This window comes from Polypterus senegalus, chromosome 13 (genome assembly GCF_016835505.1).
Source record: "Polypterus senegalus isolate Bchr_013 chromosome 13, ASM1683550v1, whole genome shotgun sequence".
In the NCBI taxonomy this organism is placed as follows: domain Eukaryota; kingdom Metazoa; phylum Chordata; class Cladistia; order Polypteriformes; family Polypteridae; genus Polypterus; species Polypterus senegalus.
The window spans coordinates 136,136,071-136,157,001 of NC_053166.1; the positions used below are offsets into that span (position 1 = coordinate 136,136,071).

A 20,931-nucleotide genomic window follows, 5' to 3' on the forward strand; every position below is an offset into this window, starting at 1 on the left:
AAGAAGACATAACAACAAATAGATCAATCAATCAATCAATCAATAAATAAAGGAACAAAGGTAAACTATGGTGCAAAACCTGCAATGGGGTAATATGTCAGTACTCTTGAACAGTCTATGAAGATAACGGAGAAATGTGCTTTTTATAGAGGATGTCAACAATGTGAGAACATTGGTCGCAAGTCATATATGTGCATTTATTTAGGTTATGCCAGAATAAATACAATGCTAGAATAAAAGTGATCTAACCAGGTACAGTATTTTTCGGACCATAAGGCTCACTTAAAATCCTTTATCAAATATCAACAGTTCGCCTTATAATCCGGTTCGCCTTATGTATTAATTCAGGTTATGCTTAGTGACCTCAAACCGATTTTAGGTGGCACACGGTGCTCAAAAATCTGTCAAAATGTTTTAGAATGACTTTGGTAAGCTACGAAGCCGCACCACTTGATGGACTGTTGGAGCATTACGGCTACCGTAGTCAGGGGCCTCGCGGAGTAATATGTACTGTACTTCAACATAATATTACGGTGGTTTATTAGGACCTCAAAATGGCACCTATTAAGAAACATGCTTACGAGGCGGATTTCAAACTCAAGGCAATCAGGCATGCAGTAGAACATGGAAATAGAGCAGCTGCGAGAGAATTCAACATTAATGAATCAATGGTGCGGAAGTGGAAGAAGCAAGAAAATGACGTGTGCCAAGTAAAGAAGACCAAACTGAGTTTCCGAGGGAACAAAGCGAGACGGCCACAGTTAGAGGACAAACTTGAACAGTGGGTTACTGAACAGAGAACAGCAGGTAGAAGCGTCTCTACAGTCTCTATTCAACTCAAGGCAACAGCGGTAGTACGTGACATGAAGATCACTGACTTTCAAGGAGGTCCTTCTTGGTGCTTCCGTTTTATGAAAAGACGTAATCTCTCCATCCGCACAAGAACTACCATCTTGCAGCACCTGCCAAAGGATTACGAAGAAAAGCTGGCCATTTTCCGCACTTACTGCAAGAACAAGATCACTGAAAAGAATATCCGGCCAGAACACATCACCAACATGGACGAGGTCCCTCTCACCTTTGACATCCCCGTGAACCGTACTGTCGAGAAAACAGGAATCAGTACGGTATTTATACACACCACAGGGAACGAGAAGTCATCCTTCACTGTAGTTCTCGGTTGCCAAACTAATGGCCAGAAACTACCACCCATGGTCATTTTCAAGAGGAAGACTTTGCCAAAAGAAAAGTTTCCAGCCGGCGTCATCATCAAAGCTAACTCAAAGGGCTGGATGGACGAGGAGAAGATGAATGAGTGGCTGAGAGAAGTTTACGTCAGGAGACCGGATGGCTTTTTCCACAAACCTCCGTCTCTATTGATCTGCGACTCCATGCGCACCCATCTCACCGATACTTTCAAAATCCATAGTGAAGTAAACTAATTTGGAGCTTGCTATCATTCCGGGTGGATTAACCAAAGAACTCCAACCGTTAGATATCGGTGTCAACAGGTCGTTCAAAGTTAAATTGCGAGCTGCGTGGGATTGGATGACGGATGACGCATTGGATGACGGAAGGCGAACACACATTCACCAAGACAGGAAAGTAATGCCAGGTGAGTTACGCCACTATCTGCCAATGGATCGTGGATGCCTGGGCATCAGTCTCAAGTATCGTCCGAGCTTTCACGAAGGGCGGAATCATCACTAAACAGCTAAGTAAAAGCAATGAGACTGACTCGGATAATGACGAGAGAGATCCGGCCATGCTTGATGCTGAAATCGCTCTACTGTTTACCTCAGACACTGAGGATGAAGAATTTGATGGATTTGTGGAAGAGGAATGAACTGAAAAAGTGAGTGTATTGTTTTGCATTTTATGTTACAACTGAACAATGTTGAGAGTTATTGTGAATGAGTTGAATAAAGTTTGACTTATCTGACTGTTTTGTTTCGCTGAATGCGCTTTATAATCCGATCCGCCTTATGTATGAAAGTAGAAACATTCATTAATATTGCACTTTTTAATCCGGTGCGCCTTAAGGTCCGAAAAATACTGTAAATGTGTACAGAATTATCAGAATTATGACACAAATTAAAAACACTTGGGTGCTTATATGTATATATATATATATTGTGACAGGTTGGCGCTGTCATCCCCTTGAACCCTCGGATCAGACACCAGTAAACAGGTAAAAGTCCAACAACTAAATTTATTCATATAATAAAGTGGACAAAGCACCCTCCACTCCACAATATTCATAAACACAACACTAATAATCAATAACCATAACCAATCCTTCACACCCAGACACATTGTCACCCTGCCACCCGACTCAGCTCGCCCATCTGGGATCTCCCACAGTCCTTTATAGTTCATGACCCAGAAGTGCTTCTGATCCCTCGGTCCATGTGATTATCCAGCACTTCCGGGTCAGGTTAAAAACTCCTTTTCTTCAACCTGGAAGTACGTCATTTCTTCTGTCCATGTGACTGCGACGTACTTCCGGGCTGTATGGAAAATAAACATCTCTATGCCTGCCTGCAGCGTCCCCTGGCGGTCCCGACGTTATCCAGCGGGGCTGTGCACTAAAACTCCATAGTCCATGATGCCCTGCTGGAATTTGGGGCATCTCCACGTCGCAGGGAGGGCTCCCTCTGGCGGCTTGGGGGCATTGGCCGGGATAAGCTGCCAGCCATATATCACTATATATATATATATATACACACACATAGATAGATATATCATATATATATATATATATATATATATATATATATATATATATATATATATATATATATATATATATATATATATATATATATATATATATATACGTATATATACACATAGATGCTGTATAGTGTAGTATTTTGTGTTTTTGCTTTATGTTGTGGTTTTATATTTGTAAATAAGTAAATGCACCCTCACCCTAACTGAGTGTCCATGAAAATAAACTGAACTGAACTATGTTTTTTAGTCAATGAGTGATGTACAATATGTTACACTCAAGAATGTTAAAAGTAAAACTTTGCACAATGCTCATTTACCAACTATTAAAAAGTATGTTTAAAAAGTTTCCTTCAATGTTAATAAAAAGAGATCCTTGTCAGTATCTAGCACTGAAAAAATATACATAATTTACTGTGGTATTCTTATTTAGGAAAAGACAAGAACATTTTACATTTAACTTCTAAAATGAAACTGATTACGTCATTCCTCTCTCTAGTTCAGTGCTGGGGATAATTATTTTTTTCTTTATATATTACCACTATGGAAATGTAATTTAGAAATATAACTTTCTTTATGTAAATATTTTATTGATTTCAATATGTTGATACAATATACACATTTCAATTCAATAAGCCAATTACAGTTATGCGTTAAGTATTTATTTTAAAATAACAATCAAATCCCTCTTTCCCACCACAAAACAGGTTACAAAGATGGAGGAAAGTATAGTAAAAAGTACTGTAGTATTGAAAAAGATAGTCTAGTTAAATTGCCTTCAATATTTGAACTTACTTAGTTATTTTATTAACATGTAGAAGCTGTAGACAATATTAGTGAGGAGCTGTCATAGGCTAAAATGTTTGAAATTAGGGTTAGGGTTAGGGTCAGGATTTTTTGTACATATGGAGGTATTACACAGTAATACCTAAGATGCAGTGTTTCATTTTGCATTATCCCATAAATGATAATTTATGCATGGAGATTTATAGCTGAAAACATCTTTGACAGAAAGGGACTAGAAAGTGATATTTTGCACAGTCTAACCTTAGTGAAATGCATGCAAAACTAAATTAGACCATGTCCCACACAAACTGCAGAAGACTGTATTTTGTCTACTGCTGGCCATTCATGGTCCGATAACCTAGCTATAGGTTCAATTCCCAGATCATCAAGAATTATGTCACTATATTATAATGATCATATAGTCTTGAAGTGTTTCCTTTACTAGCATTAGAAGCAGAGCTTCAAAAATGTTAAAGAAGGTAAATTAAAAGAGTGAGCAAAGTTGATTATGCATTAAGTTTATAATTTTCATAAAATACCTAATTTTCAGTTTGAATTCTGAGCATCAATCTTTGTACTTTGAGAATTGGATGGAGCCAGAGAGCATGGAACCCACATTTTCATGGCTAGCTATGAAAGGCAGACCCTGTACTACTTTTCAACATTTGCTGTACAGTATGTATCAATCTGTAAAGACTGCCATAATTTGATGGTTGAACACTCATATTTGTAACCAATGCAAGTTGCACTTGATAGACAAAATGCTACTATGAGTTCTAATCTTACCAAGAAATCTCACTGAAATACACAATATTTTGGAAAGAGCAAAGCATCAAGACTCTTGCACACTTTTAACTAACACACATGTATCCGCTAAACTATTTCATAATAAATATATCATAATGATAATTTTATTTGCATGTTAGTGATACCAGCTAAATTTATATATTAAACTAAATAATGCTTACTTATGTTCATTATTAATTACTTTAGGGAGGTAAAACTGTGAAAAAAGTGAAAATTATTTGTCATCAAAGGCAAAAAAATAGATTTTTGGGTAGAAATATTGAAGCAGTAATAAAGATTCTTAACTTAAAGATCTGAAGTGCAGTTTGGCTGAATTCACTCATTCTTTAGGTGCTGTCTTACTAATTTTACTTTTAGCCATGGCATTTCCACACTTTATTAAATCTGTGCTCTCATGCTAACAAATATTGCAAGATTATGGTAGTTTGTTTGCAAGATCTTGAAAAACATATTCATTCTTCATCTTAAGCAGAACTGACTAATGTAATGTTCTATTTCCAAGCTGTTAAATTCATTTTATTTCCTAATTAAAAACACAGCACCAAGGAGCATAACTTAATTTAAGATGTTATACAAAATACCATAATTCCAGTTTTTAATATCACTTAAACTCTTTGTAAAATAATATACATGTAGTTCTTGTTACATTACTGAATGTATCAATATCAATACTCCAGAGCATACATTGTGATTTCAAGATATAGTTCTGTTTAGAATTTCAAGGGTGAATAAACAACTGTAGGAGTCTGAGCCTTTATCTATTAATATCTGAAATGTACCATTGGTCTTAGTATTTAAATCAAGGCTGAAAACATCATATTTTATTATAGTGTACAATTGTTACAGCAGCCATAGCTTTTCATAGTGCTTTTTAAAAGCTTGAGTAATTATTTTATTTAACCATTTTGAAGTCTTTTCCAATTTTTTCCCTTCTGGGTATATATGGATTGGATGTGTCATTACCAAACTCTGACCCACTGTCAGATCTTTTTGGAATTATCCTGTAATCATACTTTTTTGTCTGTAGCAAAGGCTATTGCAGAGTGCAGCCAACCTAGAATGGCTGAAATCTGGGGAAAGAAATCTTTCATTTTTAATTACATGTTGTTCCCACATTATGTTTTGTGTTTTTATTGCATGGCACCTTTTATTATATTTAAATATAGTGTATGTTTACAACACACTGGTCTTAAGAAGAAGAATGAATATAAATTGAAACAAAAGGAAGAAACCTAAGAAAAATGGTAATAATTGAAACTTCCTGCTATTGAAGGTTTGTGTTCTTTTCCATGATATAAGATCATCTGCGGGGACATATTGAGTGTTATACTGAATTCTAGCAATTATAAGTTATAGGTAAATGGTACATAATAAAAAAGGATTTATTTAAATAGATGTTTAAAATGTCTACTTTTTAGGCACCATTGTGTACACCATACATGCAACGGACAAATAAAGAAAACAAGAAAATGAAGCAAATTATATAGAGGAAAATGGATTAATTATTATCCAATCAAGTTTAAGTTCATAGGTAGAAATGCCATGTAAACATGGTTACTAATTATGTTGGCTACAACAACTCAAATGTGAGCTTTCACAGAATTTAAGGTGGGATGGTAGTTAGGATAAGAACTTCAGGACTGATGATGGCTCAGCTTACTTATGTTTTATGACGAATAGAGGTAATTTGAGGTTATCATAGAAATCAGATGGAAAGACATCAGCAGGTTGGGTGCAACTGTAGAGAAAACTGCAAATTTCATTAGCATGAACCCTGGGCATTTATTTGAGATGAAAGGACAAAGAGGAAAAAACTCAAATATCATTTAACTGTAAAGCAGAAATCATCATCAAATTAGGGAAAAACGTTTAATCGAGAAGGGTCTCCGAAGAATGTCATCTTCACCAACAAAATATAAAATGATGTAATTTTTTGGTGGAAAAACTGTGTTGAATCACTTCTATACCTTTCAAGATACTTGAAAATGTACCAAGGCACACTAAAGTTGTTCTGACAGATCATAGCGTCCCAGTCCTAAATGAGGACAATTTATACAGGTTTTTTTTATTGTCAGCTGATTGTAAAATGAACTCACTTAACCAGATCTAAAATTAAAACATGAGAATTAGAATTCTAAATGTCCCCTTGGAATTAATAAAGTTTATCTAATCTAATTAAATCACACACACACACACATATACAAATATATATATATATATATATATATATATATATATATATATATATTCAAAATTGACTGACTCACTCGTCAACAAAAATACTATTTCCTGTTTAGTTAAAAGGATGAAATTTGGCAGGATTGTACATCTAGAGCAGTATGTATCTGCTATGAAAATATATTTTGAGATAACAATATTTAGGGGTTAAACCCCTCCTTACAATAGAAAAACTAAACATCCCAGGATCTCAAAAATGCTTTGACTGATTTAATTAAAATTTGGTAACTTTATAGAAAAGAGAAAATTAGCCACCCTGTGCTGTAACAAATAAGATATTGTAAAGCCCCATGTCCTTTTGTTGTGTACTTGGGTACAACCAATTCCCTAATATATAGGCTTATTACTACTCTCAATGTGGTATAAAATACATACTAATTCAAAAAAGGTTGGGGGTTGTCCCCTGCAGACTCAACATACAAATTCGAAGAAGGTTTGGAGTGGGAATTGTCCCCTGTGGATTGTGAAGTGTGCTTATATACATGTACTTCGACTAGCAGTGTGGGGGACAGTGATCCTAGGTGGTGCAATACTTGCAGTATTATAGAGAACAGGTGTATCACTTTGAAGGTCAGACCATGATGTGTCGCTACAAACCATTTCTCAAAACACAAACAGTGAAATGCCAGTGCACTGGCCAACTTCAGGTCCTGTGCACAATACAAGCAGAGCAACAGCATGCCTTGGTCAGTTTAAATGCTTCTGGAAATCAGTACAGGGGTCCTCCATAGACAAAACCTACATATATTACATATTGTACACAGTTTATAATATTTTTTTCACTTGTTCATTTCTGTACAATACTTAAAATATTCAATACATTGCAAATGGCATGTAAATGTCAATGCTGTATGTAACAGCAATTTAAAGTAAACCATGATTCAGTATAAACTGCGTTTGATTTAAACTCTTAAAAACTTTGTGATGGTACAAGATTACAGAGTAAAGCATTACATCCAAATCTATTTTTGCAAGATGTGCAGGAGAAATTATGTTTACACCCAAAATTCACATTATTCCTACTAAGTACTTCTTTGAAAAATACAGAAATTGCAAAAGCTATAAAAACCTGGACATTGACACAAATAGATTAACAGACATAGGCTTGGTCAGCAAAAGAAATAAAATCCTGCAGTACTTCTTTAAATTCCTTGCTTTGTACCCCAATAAGTACAAGTTATCGCTAATATACTCACAACCCAATAGTGCTTCACTCACTCAGAATATGGAACCAATGTAGGAAGTATTTTAAGATAGAGAAGCTTTTATCTGTGGCACCACTGCATGAGAACCACCTTTTTCCACCCTGTCAAACGTACAGTTTTTAATATCTGGAAAACATTCGGGATTAAATCACTTACAGATCTGTACATAGACAAAGTCTTCACATCCTAGGAACAATTACAATCTAAATTTATCTTTCCAGCAGCTCATTTCTTTCACTACCTTCAAATTAGAAACTTTGTTAAACAAAACCTACCCAGTTTCCCTCGCCTCCCACCTACCTCTATTCCAGAAGACAGCATTTCTATAATATATAAAAACATTTTAAAGTCCTTCCCTTTCAACGATCCCAGAGTACAGTTGGAAAAGGGTCTCTCACTTAACATCTTGGAAAAGGAGTGAAAGATAACAATGCTCATAATTCACTTAAGCATAATATGTGCAAAACATACAATTATTCAACTTAAAATTATATATTGAGCGCATCTGTCATGTTTAAAAATGTCCAAAATTGTTTCCAGGGCAAGATCCAACCTGCAAATGTTGCAATCAAGTTCCAGCCTCACGGGACAATATGTTTTGGACATGCACCAGCTTAACATAATCAGACAGCCTTAGTGTCACAATTCCTCCTAATCCATTAAACTATGTTTGGTGGGCTTCCAGATGGGCTTAAAGTGGGGAAGGACAAACAAACTGTAATTGCCTTTACTTCACTATTGGCATGTAGACTTATCGTGCTTAACTGGAAGAATGCTAACTCACCGTTTTTAAGTCAGTGGGTAACTGATGTTATATATTATCTAAAATTAGAAAAAATAAAATTCTAACTTAGAGGATCTGTACAAAACTTTTTCAAAACTTGGCAGGAACTGATCTTTAACATTTTAGAATAAGCATTTAAATTGATGTCGTAGATTCTCTCCCCTTTTTATTTTTTTATTTAATTTATTTTTATTAATTTATTTACTTACATATGTTTACCATTGTTAAAGTTTTACTCTGCTGACCTAGCTCTCTTTCTCATGGGTGGGGTCGATTTGTTTTGAGCCTATGTTATAAAAAAAAGGAAAAGAAAGGAGAAATTGCAAAACTGTTTTTTCCAATGACCATCAACAAAAGCCAAGGTCAGTGACTAGGAAAAGCAGGAATTGATCAACAGCAGGAATGTTCTATTGGTGGCCAATTATATGTAGTATATTCAAGAATATGTAGCTCTAGAGAACAAATTAAATTAGCCCCTGGTAAAAAGGATATAGAAATATTGTGTTCAGAAAAGTAATTAGTTGGTTACATGGTATGTTTGGTACATCTGATTAACTGATGCCACTATAACCGAGGCTCATTGTCTTTTCCCAGGTGAAGCCGGTAGTAAATAAATAAACGATAAAAAAAAAATATATCCAAATCCTGTCTAAACCCTTTTCATAGGTCTGTCATGCATTGTTTTAAGAAATATTGGATCACAAAAGTTATGAATGCCTTTTATATATTTATTTATTTTTGTTTGTTTGTTTTGCTTCCATGTTTAATGTACTGTATTTGCAAGATATACATTTTGATTGTCCCTGTACAACCGGTGTCAGAGCTTGGTCCGCATTGCCGGCAGTAAGTCGAACCCATTTCCAGTGAGAGTTGGACTCCGCCAGGGCTGCCGTTTGTCACTGATTCTGTTCCTAACTTTTATGGACAGAATTTCTAGGCGCAGCCAGGGCGTTGAGGGGGTCCGGTTTGGTGGACTCAGGCTTGGGTCACTGCTTTTTGCAGATGATGTTGTTCTGTTAGCTTCATTAGGCCGTGATCTTCAGCTCTCTCTGGATCGGTTCGCAGCTGAGTGTGAAGTGGCTGGGATGGGAATCAGCACCTCCAAATCCAAGACCATAGTCCTCAGCCGGAAAAGGGTGGAGTGCCCTCTCAGGGTTGGGAGCAAGATCCTGCCCCATGTGGAGGAGTTCAAGTATCTCGGAGACTTGTTCACGAGTGAGGGAAGAATGGAGTGTGAGATCGACAGGTGGATTGGTGCGGCGTCCACAGTGATGTGGGCTCTACATTGGTCTGTTGTGGTGAAAAAGGAGCTGAGCCGTAAGGCAAAGCTCTCAATTTACCAGTCGATCTACATTCCTACCCTCACCTATGGTCATGAGCTATGGGTAGTGACCGAAAGAACGAGTGTCTGGGCTTTCCCTTAAAGATAGGGTGAGTAGCTCAGTCATCAGGGAGGGGCTCAGAGTAGAGCCGCTGCTCCTCCGCATCGAGAAGTCCCGGGGAGGACCCAGGACACACTGGAGGGTCTATGTCTCCCGACTGGCCTGGTAACGCCTTGGGATTTCCCCGAAAGAGCTAGAAGAACTGGCCAGGGAGAGGAAAGTCTGGGCATCTCTGCTCAAGCTGCTGTCCCCGCGACCCAACCTCCGATAAGCGGAAGAGGATGAATGGATGGATGGACATTTTGATTGATTTCATTAGTATTTGTGAATTAGAAATATTTTAATGTGGACAAATGTTATCCAAATAAATGGGGATTTACAAGACAACACTGAAGAGATACTTGCTAATGAACTTAAGAATTCTTAGATTTAATATCCAGATATCTAACTAGTACAAATCTAATGTCTAGACATATGATATAGTTCAACATACTCCTATAAGACAGCATTCTTAGCTAAAGTTAATGCCTTAATCAACAAATATTTTTGATTCAGTAAGACACAGAGTATAAAGACATCTAAAAATATTTAAGCTGGAGACACAGAGACTCTCCACCAGTCCGATTAAGTTTATACAACATGGAGGCCATTTCCATAGAACAAAAAGCTGAATATCCCCAAAGCAAATGCTTAAGCATACTCAAGATACCAACTACGCAAATTTTCTTGTGTAACTTGAATTTGACATCTTCTTTACACTACATACAATTTTACCACAAATTTAATATGACTGGGCGTTTAGCCACATTTTTACATAGAATCTGATTTTCCTAATTCTACTTAGGTTCAATATTATGGATTTCTCTAATAATGACTGAATTATAGGATGACAGTTATTTTAGATGTAAATTTGATAAAGCAAGCCTTGAGTGAAAACCTGTGACAGAAAAGCATCAATTAAAACATTGGTGTCTCACAATAAGCTTTTAAATAATACTGTAAAATGTAATCTATGGGTAATAAAGAAAGAAGACCCAATCACAAACATCTCTCTATTATAAAAAAAAATCCTGGAGAAAAACACAAGGGCGTCGAGAAGAGAAGATATAATTAAAAAGAAACCGCGAGATGGCCATGGAGGGTCTTGCGTGGACCTTAAACATGAGACTTTGTGCCAAGAGATTGACCCAGGACCGTCTTGTGATGACGTGGAACATGAGATTCTTGCAAGACATGCCCTACTTACAATCAATATCAAATAAGCCAAGAGGCAGCAAAACATTCAGTCGTGTAAAGGAGGCTTTGAGCACACAAAGATCGAGGGTCTCAGCGCATATAAAGCGTATAAGGACAATACATTATAAATGAAATGTCGACATCTAAGCGAAGAAGAAAGCAGAGCGGAGAAAAGAGACTCAGAAGCGTTGGAGAGAAAAAAGAGCAAAATAGAAAAAGAATAATCGAGGTGCAAATTCAGAAAATAAGGAAAGCAATTATCTGCCCGGAACAAGTGGAATTGAAAAAAAGCACGTCCAATCCGGCTCAGAATTAAAAGACAGAGTAAAAGACAAAGTAGAACTTCAAAAAGACGTTCACAAACGTTGGCGCTAAATACATGCAGAGCAGGTTACAGATTATGAAAGCAGTGTAATTCGAAAGGCTCTAAAAAAAAAACATTGGTTGCTATACACATGTGGAGAAAGTTAAATGATATGAAAGTAGGATAATTAGAAAAAATAAAAAAAGAAAGTAAAGATCACAGTAGCGTAAACAAACAAACTGCCTCATTTAACTATGCACCAGTCTAACTTTGGTTTTTGCACAGTAATCACTACACTATTGCACCTTAACACTTAATTCTACTTTATTCACATAATTTTAGTTATTTATTATGTTCTACTGTACTGTTATCTTTCAATTTATGACTTTTTGTTAATCTAACTGATATTCTTCTAACTCTGCACAGTTTTTGATAAGCGGATCAGGATGCATTTCACTGCGTGTTGTCCTGTATAAACTATGCATGTGACAAATAAAGAATCTTGACAATTACAAAAACAGAGTTTACCGCACATGCATTTATTGGTTACTTTGTAAAAAAAAAAAAATTATTAACTGCTGATGATGTAGATCGTTTTGTCAGTGCTAAAATTTCAAACAGAGAAACCTATACTGAATTATGGTACAAAGTCATTAAACACATGTCTCACTGACCTCATTAAAAAGATTCAGCACGTTGGGACTCGCAAGATTACAAATATTGTTTTTACAGAAGTTCTGAAAAAAAAGTGAAAATAATGAAATAGAAACAATTTAAAGAAAAAAAATCTTAAAAGTGTGTATCCAGAAAACCAAACACGGGGGTTGGCGAGCAAAGCGAGCAGGGGGCGAAGCCCCCTAGTCAGCATTAAATCCAAAGAAGGAATAATTAAAATGCACATCCATGCAAATATATTTTTAAAGACCAAAGCGTCCCCAGAGGTTCCTGCAGGGACTCTCAAAGAAAGTGAGAATTTGTTATAAAGGGAACAAATTATCTTACATGATTCTTGTAAAATGAATTGCAGAGTAAAAAACATCAGAACTGATTAGTTGACCATTCAATAGGAATTTAATCTCCTGACTACAACAGAAAAAGAGCAACTTATTTTCAGATCTTGACATCCATATAATGAATATGGAGAAAAGGCCAAAAAAGATAGTAGCTCAATAAATACATATCAATAAATTTGCAATGCAATGATGCCGATTAATAATATAGGAAATAAACTTAGGAAGAACAATTAAATAATTAATAAGTTTATGAAGTATTGCAAGTACTATATTCTTCACAGGGTAAAGAACACATGGTTCAAGATAAGGATTTTTTTGCTGAAATAAAAATACCACAGCATGATGCTATCTGTGCAGAAAAGATTGATAAATTTCTGAAAAAACCTGAAGCACAAGATACCATAAACTCACTGCAGAGCAGAAAAGCTGCAGGTCCAAATGGTTATCCAGTAAAATTTTATAATATGTTCTCAGCTCATTAAGTGCCATTATTGTTAACAATGTTTACAGAAGCTACAGAAAATAAAAGTCTATCCAAAACATTAAACCAAATATAAATTTTTGTTTTTCCAATGAAAAATAAAAACTTGCTATAATGTACACCATTCAGACCAATAAAACAACTTAATAATGATGTTAAGGCACTGCCCTATTTTTTTTCTAAAAGTATCATTAAAGTGTTTCCCTCTGTAGTATCACAAGAGCAAAAAGGATTAATTAAAGACGGACACTTAGTATCCATCTTCAATGTTTCTTTATGTAATATACTTATTTACAGAACCTAACTCTCCAGAAGTCTTATTGTCCTTGGATGCATGAAAAACCTTAAGTAGAGTTGGATATCTATCAACAATACTGTGCCTTTATGAGGTGATCACTTTATTTTTTTAGTTATATTTGAAGTATTATGAGCTTTTGGGATATGGAGAATTCATCCCCACCATTTAAATTCAGTCTAGGCTGCTTAGCGATTGACATTCTTACATGAAATTAAAAAATAACATTTTGCAATGTTTCAAGACCTCGATTTCTGGCTGCCATCTGAATTCAGACACAAGGTCTTTTTATTTACATTTCTTCTTATGATCTTTTTTTCAAATGCACTGAAACATACCTTTACAGACATTACATGTGCAAATGTAGGTTTTCCCCCAACATATGTACATGATAGAATTACTTTTCACAAGTCCAGAAGCCTCAGCCAATTAATAATATGAGCTTGGATTGAGAATGAGAAACCAGACAAGGATGTACATCAGCACCAATGCTTTTTGCAGTTGTTATTGACCCATTAGCTATTCATCTCTGGGAGAAACAACAGATAAATAGGATCATAATTAAAGACCTTGAATAAAAAATATGTCTTTATGCAGATGATATGGTGGTATATTTCTTTCCCTCAATTATCTATACAATTAATATTAAATCTCCTTGGAGAATTTCATAAGAACTCTGAATTCAAAATGAAATCAAATAAAAGAGTGATTTTTCCAGTGAATTCTCTGTTGATTGTATCAGAACAGTTTGAATATCCAGTGATATGTATTACAAGGAAACTCTTTAAGCCCTGTTTAGTAGTACAATAGAAAATATCAAACAAGGTGTTAATAGAAGGTCCTCCCTCCGACTTACATTAAAAGCCAGAATTAAAACTGTCAAAATGAATATTTTACAAAGCTCCTATATTTCTTTCTGAGAATCCATAAATCAACAAAACTTTCATTAATAATTCAGACTCAATTGTACCATCATTTATATTGAATTCAAAATGCCCAGTCATCAAAAAGGTAACTGTATGGAGATCTAATACAGTTGGAAGCATGGCAATAACTGTCTTCTAGTCCTATTACTGGGAATCACATTTTTGTATAGTTAAATATTGGAAACTTGCAAAAGTCTATGAATCTACATCTGCTTGGTTTGCAAAGGAAAATAAATCCTGCTCTAAATCTTCCCTGTAAGCTCTGCTCTGTTCTCCTGTCAATATTATCATAGTAGCCATCATGTGGTTGTCAAGTTAACAAAGATATAGCACTAACATAACAAATTTTAAGGGAAAGAAGTTTTTAAACATTGACCCTATACATGGTAACTTCCTATTGGGATTGCAGATTACATAGATCCATACAGAATATTTAGAATATATTTGCATCCTTTGAACAGTTAAGTTCTAAATTTAATCTTTGAACTACACACTTTTTCTGTACACAAATGAGGAACTTTGCTGAAATTAGTCTAACACCTTTTACTGATTCCAGTTTGGGAGGAAATACTGGTTGATGTGGATGTGTAAGCTTGAAGCAGCATTTCAGAAATGTATTTTAAAAAAGCAAGAAATGTATCTTTTACTATTATTAGGGAACAATGGAAATGGGATCTTTTAATTAAAAATAAAATAAAAAATAAATAAATAAATAAAAATCTCAGAAAAAGAGTGTAACTCTGCCGTTCATAAAAAAATATTCTAGTTCAATATGCTCCAAGTACACTATAATTTAACAAAAAAATGTAATTGATTGAATACACTGTATCTTAACTGTTCAAAATGTACCCAGGACAAGATGCAACTTGTGAGCAATGTCATTAATCACTTGTATTACTAGGCTAGATAAGTTTTTGGTTAACTGGAAGAATCCCAATATATTGTCTATAACTAATGGGAAACTGGTGTTCTATACATGTATCTCAATTAGGGAAAAAAAAAACATTTTTATAAGGGTCTATTAAAAACATTATCAGAATTTGGCAAGATCTCATTAATATCATTTTAAAGTAAAAGTAGGCACAACATTTTTCTATGCAAGTTCTATGTACATGCTGTTTTATCCTATACAAGGAACTATTTTAGATATTTCTTTTTGCATTGTTGTCTTTGTCAGGTAGGAGCTAATTGCTGAGTAAGGGTTGGATTATTTGTTGTCTAACTGATTTGTGCTCTGTTATAATGTTTTGTTTCCAAAAACAGATAAATAAATATATGAAAAAATAAATTAATATATTCCAAAAAGTGAGATTCCCTTTTTCATCAAAGATGTCCTGAATTTGGATTTAGATGATCACTGAGATTATGCAAAACATCTGGAACCTAATTAAGGAAAGTATACAACACACAAACATAACCAAAATGACTAAATGACCTATATTTTTATTTCATTCATTCCATTCTTTCAGTGAGTAAGCCATAACTAGTCTTAGACAAAAAGATAATTGTTTTCTTTGTTTTAACTGAAAAAGGCAAATCTTTCAGCCTGAGCACTGTAATTTTGGTTTTGTCCACAGAATGAAACCTGAAGAATTGGGACTAACCAGACCAAAATTCTTCTAAGTTCAAAAGGCCAATAGTAAGTGAAGTGAACTGAAGAAGCGAAAGATTGTAAATAAATTGGTTATTTCTAAATTTCAAAGCATATTCTTAAGCAGGTATTCTTCCAAATAAAATTGAGAGGTTTAATAAAGACATTATTTAATCAAAATATTCAGTTGCATTATAGAAATACATCCTTGCAATGAATTGCTGGTGTGGACCAACAATTAGGACAATTTTAATTCTTAAATAAATAAAACCAGAAAATTGCAAATGGAAAGGCAGAAAAACAAATTGTCTAGAAGCAGGATTCAACTGCATCCCGAAAAACACAGACATAGACTTTATCATATTTCCTAAAAATGCATCATATTCATCAAATAGAACATTTATGTTACTAACAAATTGATCAAATACAGCAATATGTCACTAGCATATTAAAAATATATTTAGTGTATTTGATTATTACTGATATTAACTGAAGACACATCAGGATAACATGGATAATCAAAAAGTCTAATTTCCCTTTGGGGATAAATTAAGTTCTATCTATAATCATTAAAAATCAATTCCCTTCAATTTATAGAGTCTAAAAATGTCAGTATGGACAACAGTGCTAAAAATAACTCAGATAGGATACTGTCAAAAGAAGGTGGTTGGTAATTCTACTTTGAGATCGCTGCATCTTTTAACTTGTATAGTGAAATAAGCTTGTCCAGAACTTCAGCCTTGAGAAATTTTTCTTGACCACCACTGAAAGCATTTTTCTTGAAAATTCTAAACAGAAACAGTCTTTCTACTAAAAGTGACACATGTTCAAGTAGGGAAGCAGAGAACTCAAGCCTTTGGAAGGAGAATCTGCAAATAAGTAATACCTTATAATTTGACCCCCGTGACCCTGTGTTAGGATTTAGTGGGTTGGATGGATTATAATTTGATTCTCTCTGTTACAAAATTACAAAAATGGATTTGTATTTACAGTGTTACAATTTAGATTTTATAACATTATATTATGAAATGAGAGTTATGTAATGACACTCTTCCATTCACATAATTAAAACATTTTAGCAAAGAATAAAAATATGCAAATAAAATCTGAGAGAAGAATTAAAAGCATTTTATTTTTAAAATGTGGAACAATTTAACACAGAAACTTTCTGGAGGCCAGAACCTACCCCTTGGAAGTTTTCACATTTTATTGTTTTAAAACATTTATTCACAGTGAAGGTGATTTTTTTTTTTTTGTCACTGATCAACAGAAAAATAGTTATTAATGTCATAGTAAAATAGATCTCTGCAATGTTGTCTACATTATTTACAAATATAAAACACAAATAATTGATTTCATAAGTATAACAAAATATAACACACCTAAACCATCACTGATGCAGCCAAATTCTTTAAGAAGTCAGCTAGTTAGTTAAATGGAGATCATCTGTCTGTAGTCAAAGGGTTTCAACTGTTAGTAGTATAAATGCACATTATCTGGAAGGTTCAACTAATGGTGTGACAAACAAACACTTTAAGCAAATCCATGAAAAGGTGATTGAAAAGCAGAAGTCACAGGATGGTTAAAAGAAAGCATTATAAGGATTATTGAAGTCAATTTAAACTTAAATTGTTCAAAGTGAACAAGAACACTTATACTGTCTTTATTATTGCAGTGATCAACCTTAGCTCCATTGCCAATTTAAATAGTATGAGAAATAAAAATAATAGGAAATTTAAGCAGAATATCAAACAGGTAGCTAAACATATTGGAGAAAATATTAGTGACCTAATGAGTACCAGAGGATGATAATGACTACCATGATTATATTTATCTGCCCCAATCCATACATGACAAAACAGAAAGGATCATAATACTAATACACGTATATATCCATTTCTGAATCAGAAAGATGCAATCTTCAATTGCCTCTCACATACCTCACTGCGAGTGGAACGTTGCATGGCCTCCTGTTTCTGAAGAATGATTTTCAGTCTTTCAAAAAATTCGCCATTATCATGATCACTCCTGAAAAAGTTATAAATATAACTTTGAAACTATGAGTATTTCATTGAGATAATATATTTACACTCTGAAAAACATAAAACAATTAAAGAGAGCTAGGCATTTTACTCTATACAGTTTGTCAATTTCAACTTAGTCTGTAAATTCCAAAACTATAATGGTCAAGGTTTAAATTGGTCTCCAAGGTGTATTTTTAATCACATGGCTAGATAAATAACTATATATGGTACAATAGGTGTTATCTAAATATATATGTTGGTTAGTCACTGCTTCATAATAAGATCCTTGCAAACTCTTGTATGGTCTTAATTAGGATCTAAAATGTCCCCTAACATTTTGAAAACAGATTATTATCAGTTCCTGTGTTCCTGGAAATGTTGTATGAATAACTGACATAAGAAAAATGGATCTTACCCTAAGTGATTAATTGACAGGTGAACAAAAGGACAAAGCAAAGATAAAACACTAAAATTAAAAGCAAAAAAAAAAAAAAACATTCTCTAAGGCAGACACATGACATGAAGCATTAATAGCCGAAGATAATTACTGTTTCTCCATTGTAATGTTATTAAACAAATGGTGAGTTCTACAAAAACATTCTACAACCCTGTTTCTAAAAAGGTTGAGATGATGTGTAAAATGTAAATAAAACAGAATGTGGTGATTTGAAAATCATGAAAACTTATATTTAACTGAAAACAGAACAACAACATCATATAAAATGTTAAAACTGACAAGTGTTATTGTTTTAGGAAAAATATATGATCATTTTGAATTTGAATGTTTAAAAAATGTTAGGACAGAAGGCTGGAAAAGTTCTGTGAAAGACTACATGGGCAAATAGTGTAACAATTTAAGAATAACGTTCCACAATGTAAAACTGCAAAGAATTTGGGATTTCAAACTCTAGAGTACAAACAGTATTATCACTAAAATATTCAGAGAATCTGGAAAAATCTCTGTATTCAAGGGCCAAGGCTGAAAATCAATACTAGATGGCTGTGATCTTCAGGCCCTCATGTGGCACTGCATTAAATACAGACATGAAAATCGCTACATAGGCTTAGGAACACTTCTGAAAACCATTGCCTGCGAACACAGTTTGCTGCTGCATCCACAAATGAAAATGAAAACTCTACCATGCAAAGACGAAACCATATATAAACATGATCCAGAAACACCGCCACCTTCTCCTAGCCTGAGCACATTTAAGATGAACTGAGACAGAGTGGAAACTGTCCAATTAGAATTTTTTTTGGAAATCATGCATGCTGTGTCCTCTGGATTAAAGAAAAGGGGCACCTTCTGGCTTGTTATCAGCGCATAATTTAAAAGCCAGTATCTACAATGGTAAGGGGGTGAATTAGTGCATGTGGCATGGGTAGTTTGCACATCCAGGAAGGCACCATTAATGCTTAATGATATACAGTGCATACAGGTTTTGGAGAAATATATGCCATCCAGACAACATCTTTTTCAGGGAAGGCCTTGCTTATTTCTGCAAGACAATGCAAAACCGCACTTACAACAGTATGGCTCCACAGTAAAAAAGTTCTGATGCTAAACTGGCTTGTCTGTAGTCTAGACCTGTCACCTACTGAAAATATTGGGTGCATTATGAAACGAAAAATACAAGAAAGGAGACCCCAAACTGTTGAGTAGATGAAATCCTATAACAAGCAAGACCAGGACAACATTACACTTTCAAAACTACAGCAATTGCTCTTCTCGCTCCCTAATGTGCTATTAAAAGAAGTGATGTAACACAGTGGTAAACATGCCCCTGTCCCAAATTTTTTTAAACATGTTGCTGGAGTTAAATTTAAAATGAGAATATATTTTTCAAAAAACAATGAAAGTTTCTCAATTTCAACATTTGGTATGTTGCATTTATACTATTTCAATTAAATATAGTGTTTGCATGATTTGCAAATCATCAAATGCCATTTTTATTCATATTTCACATTGTGTCACAACTTTTTTTGGAAACAGAGTTGTATTTGTGATTGCTAATTTACATGGAGGGGCTCCACAGATGTTACCAAAGGAATGACTCAGTTGTACACAAAATATAATCTCAACTAGTCTTTTGTCAGGATTTCTGCTTGCTTTTAATGGATACTGTTTCAGGATTATCCAAGTCAGAATATACCTATGTTCTATACAAAGGTACACTTATCAATTTATTTTCATCAGGTTTTTCAACAGTTCTGCATATAGAAATCATAGGTATACTAGTTGACATTGTCTAGGCCACAATAAAATATCATTCAGTAACTGAATTGGTAGCTTGATTTTCTACAGCAAATTTATTATTTTAAAAAGAAAGCGAATAGGATACGTTTTATTAAAACAACATGATAAATGTAAAATTAAGAAATGAAAAGCACACATAAGAGAATAGCTTTTGCAAATCACCAATCTGATCAGTGACATGCAGAATTTTTTATTGGTAAATATTCTCTGTTGTCTTGCAACAGAATTTGTCAATTCTGGACTGTACAATAGGTTTTCTTTATGCTTTGCTGTGTTTATGAAAAAACTAAACAAAATTTATTTGGTGGGAACCTGTTGATTTTATTTAATGAATAGGTAGGATTCAAGGCAGAACCTGAACACCTGGCTACTTTTGTTGTTTTTTTTCAATTCAAACAGGAAATGGGCTGAAGTACTATATGCCCTAGTACACATGGGAATTGGAAAAAAATGCTGATTTGTATACGTTGCCATTGTTTTGCAATAATAAAATGCAACTTGTCCTTTTATATTTTTATTCACTAATCTTTCTGGATTGGCTAATTTGTCTGACTTTCCAGTGTTTTACAATCACATGCCTTTAGACCAATAAACTTTATTTATACATCTGGCAGGCCAGCCATCTGGACAGACAAGGCTCTCCTGCTTAGTTGCATCTCCATTCTGTGTTGCTAAGGAACAGCCTCCTGCCTACGCACCTCAGCCAAAGCTGCTTTTAAAGGGAAGCCCACTTAATTAAATTGTGCCCGGTCTCTCTTGACTGTTTTCAAGATTCATTTGTCAGATTGCAAAGAAAAAGGAAAGCAAGTTGAAAATGTCACTTTTGGGAGCAGGAGATTCTGAAATTATGGTTTGAAACAGGAATTTCT

The 20,931-nt window shown here is 34.4% G+C and overlaps 1 protein-coding gene across 3 annotated transcripts in view; it reads right to left on the minus strand.

Annotated features, from left to right (window-relative positions):
* Positions 1 to 20,931, minus strand: part of baiap3 (BAI1 associated protein 3) — a 142,611-nt gene that overhangs the window by 55,983 nt on the left and 65,697 nt on the right. For all 3 annotated transcript variants that reach the window (XM_039775309.1, XM_039775310.1, XM_039775311.1), the window contains exon 3: positions 17,722 to 17,809. In XM_039775309.1, coding sequence (XP_039631243.1) covers positions 17,722 to 17,809 — 88 coding nt within the window. The remainder of the gene's footprint in view (positions 1 to 17,721; positions 17,810 to 20,931) is intronic.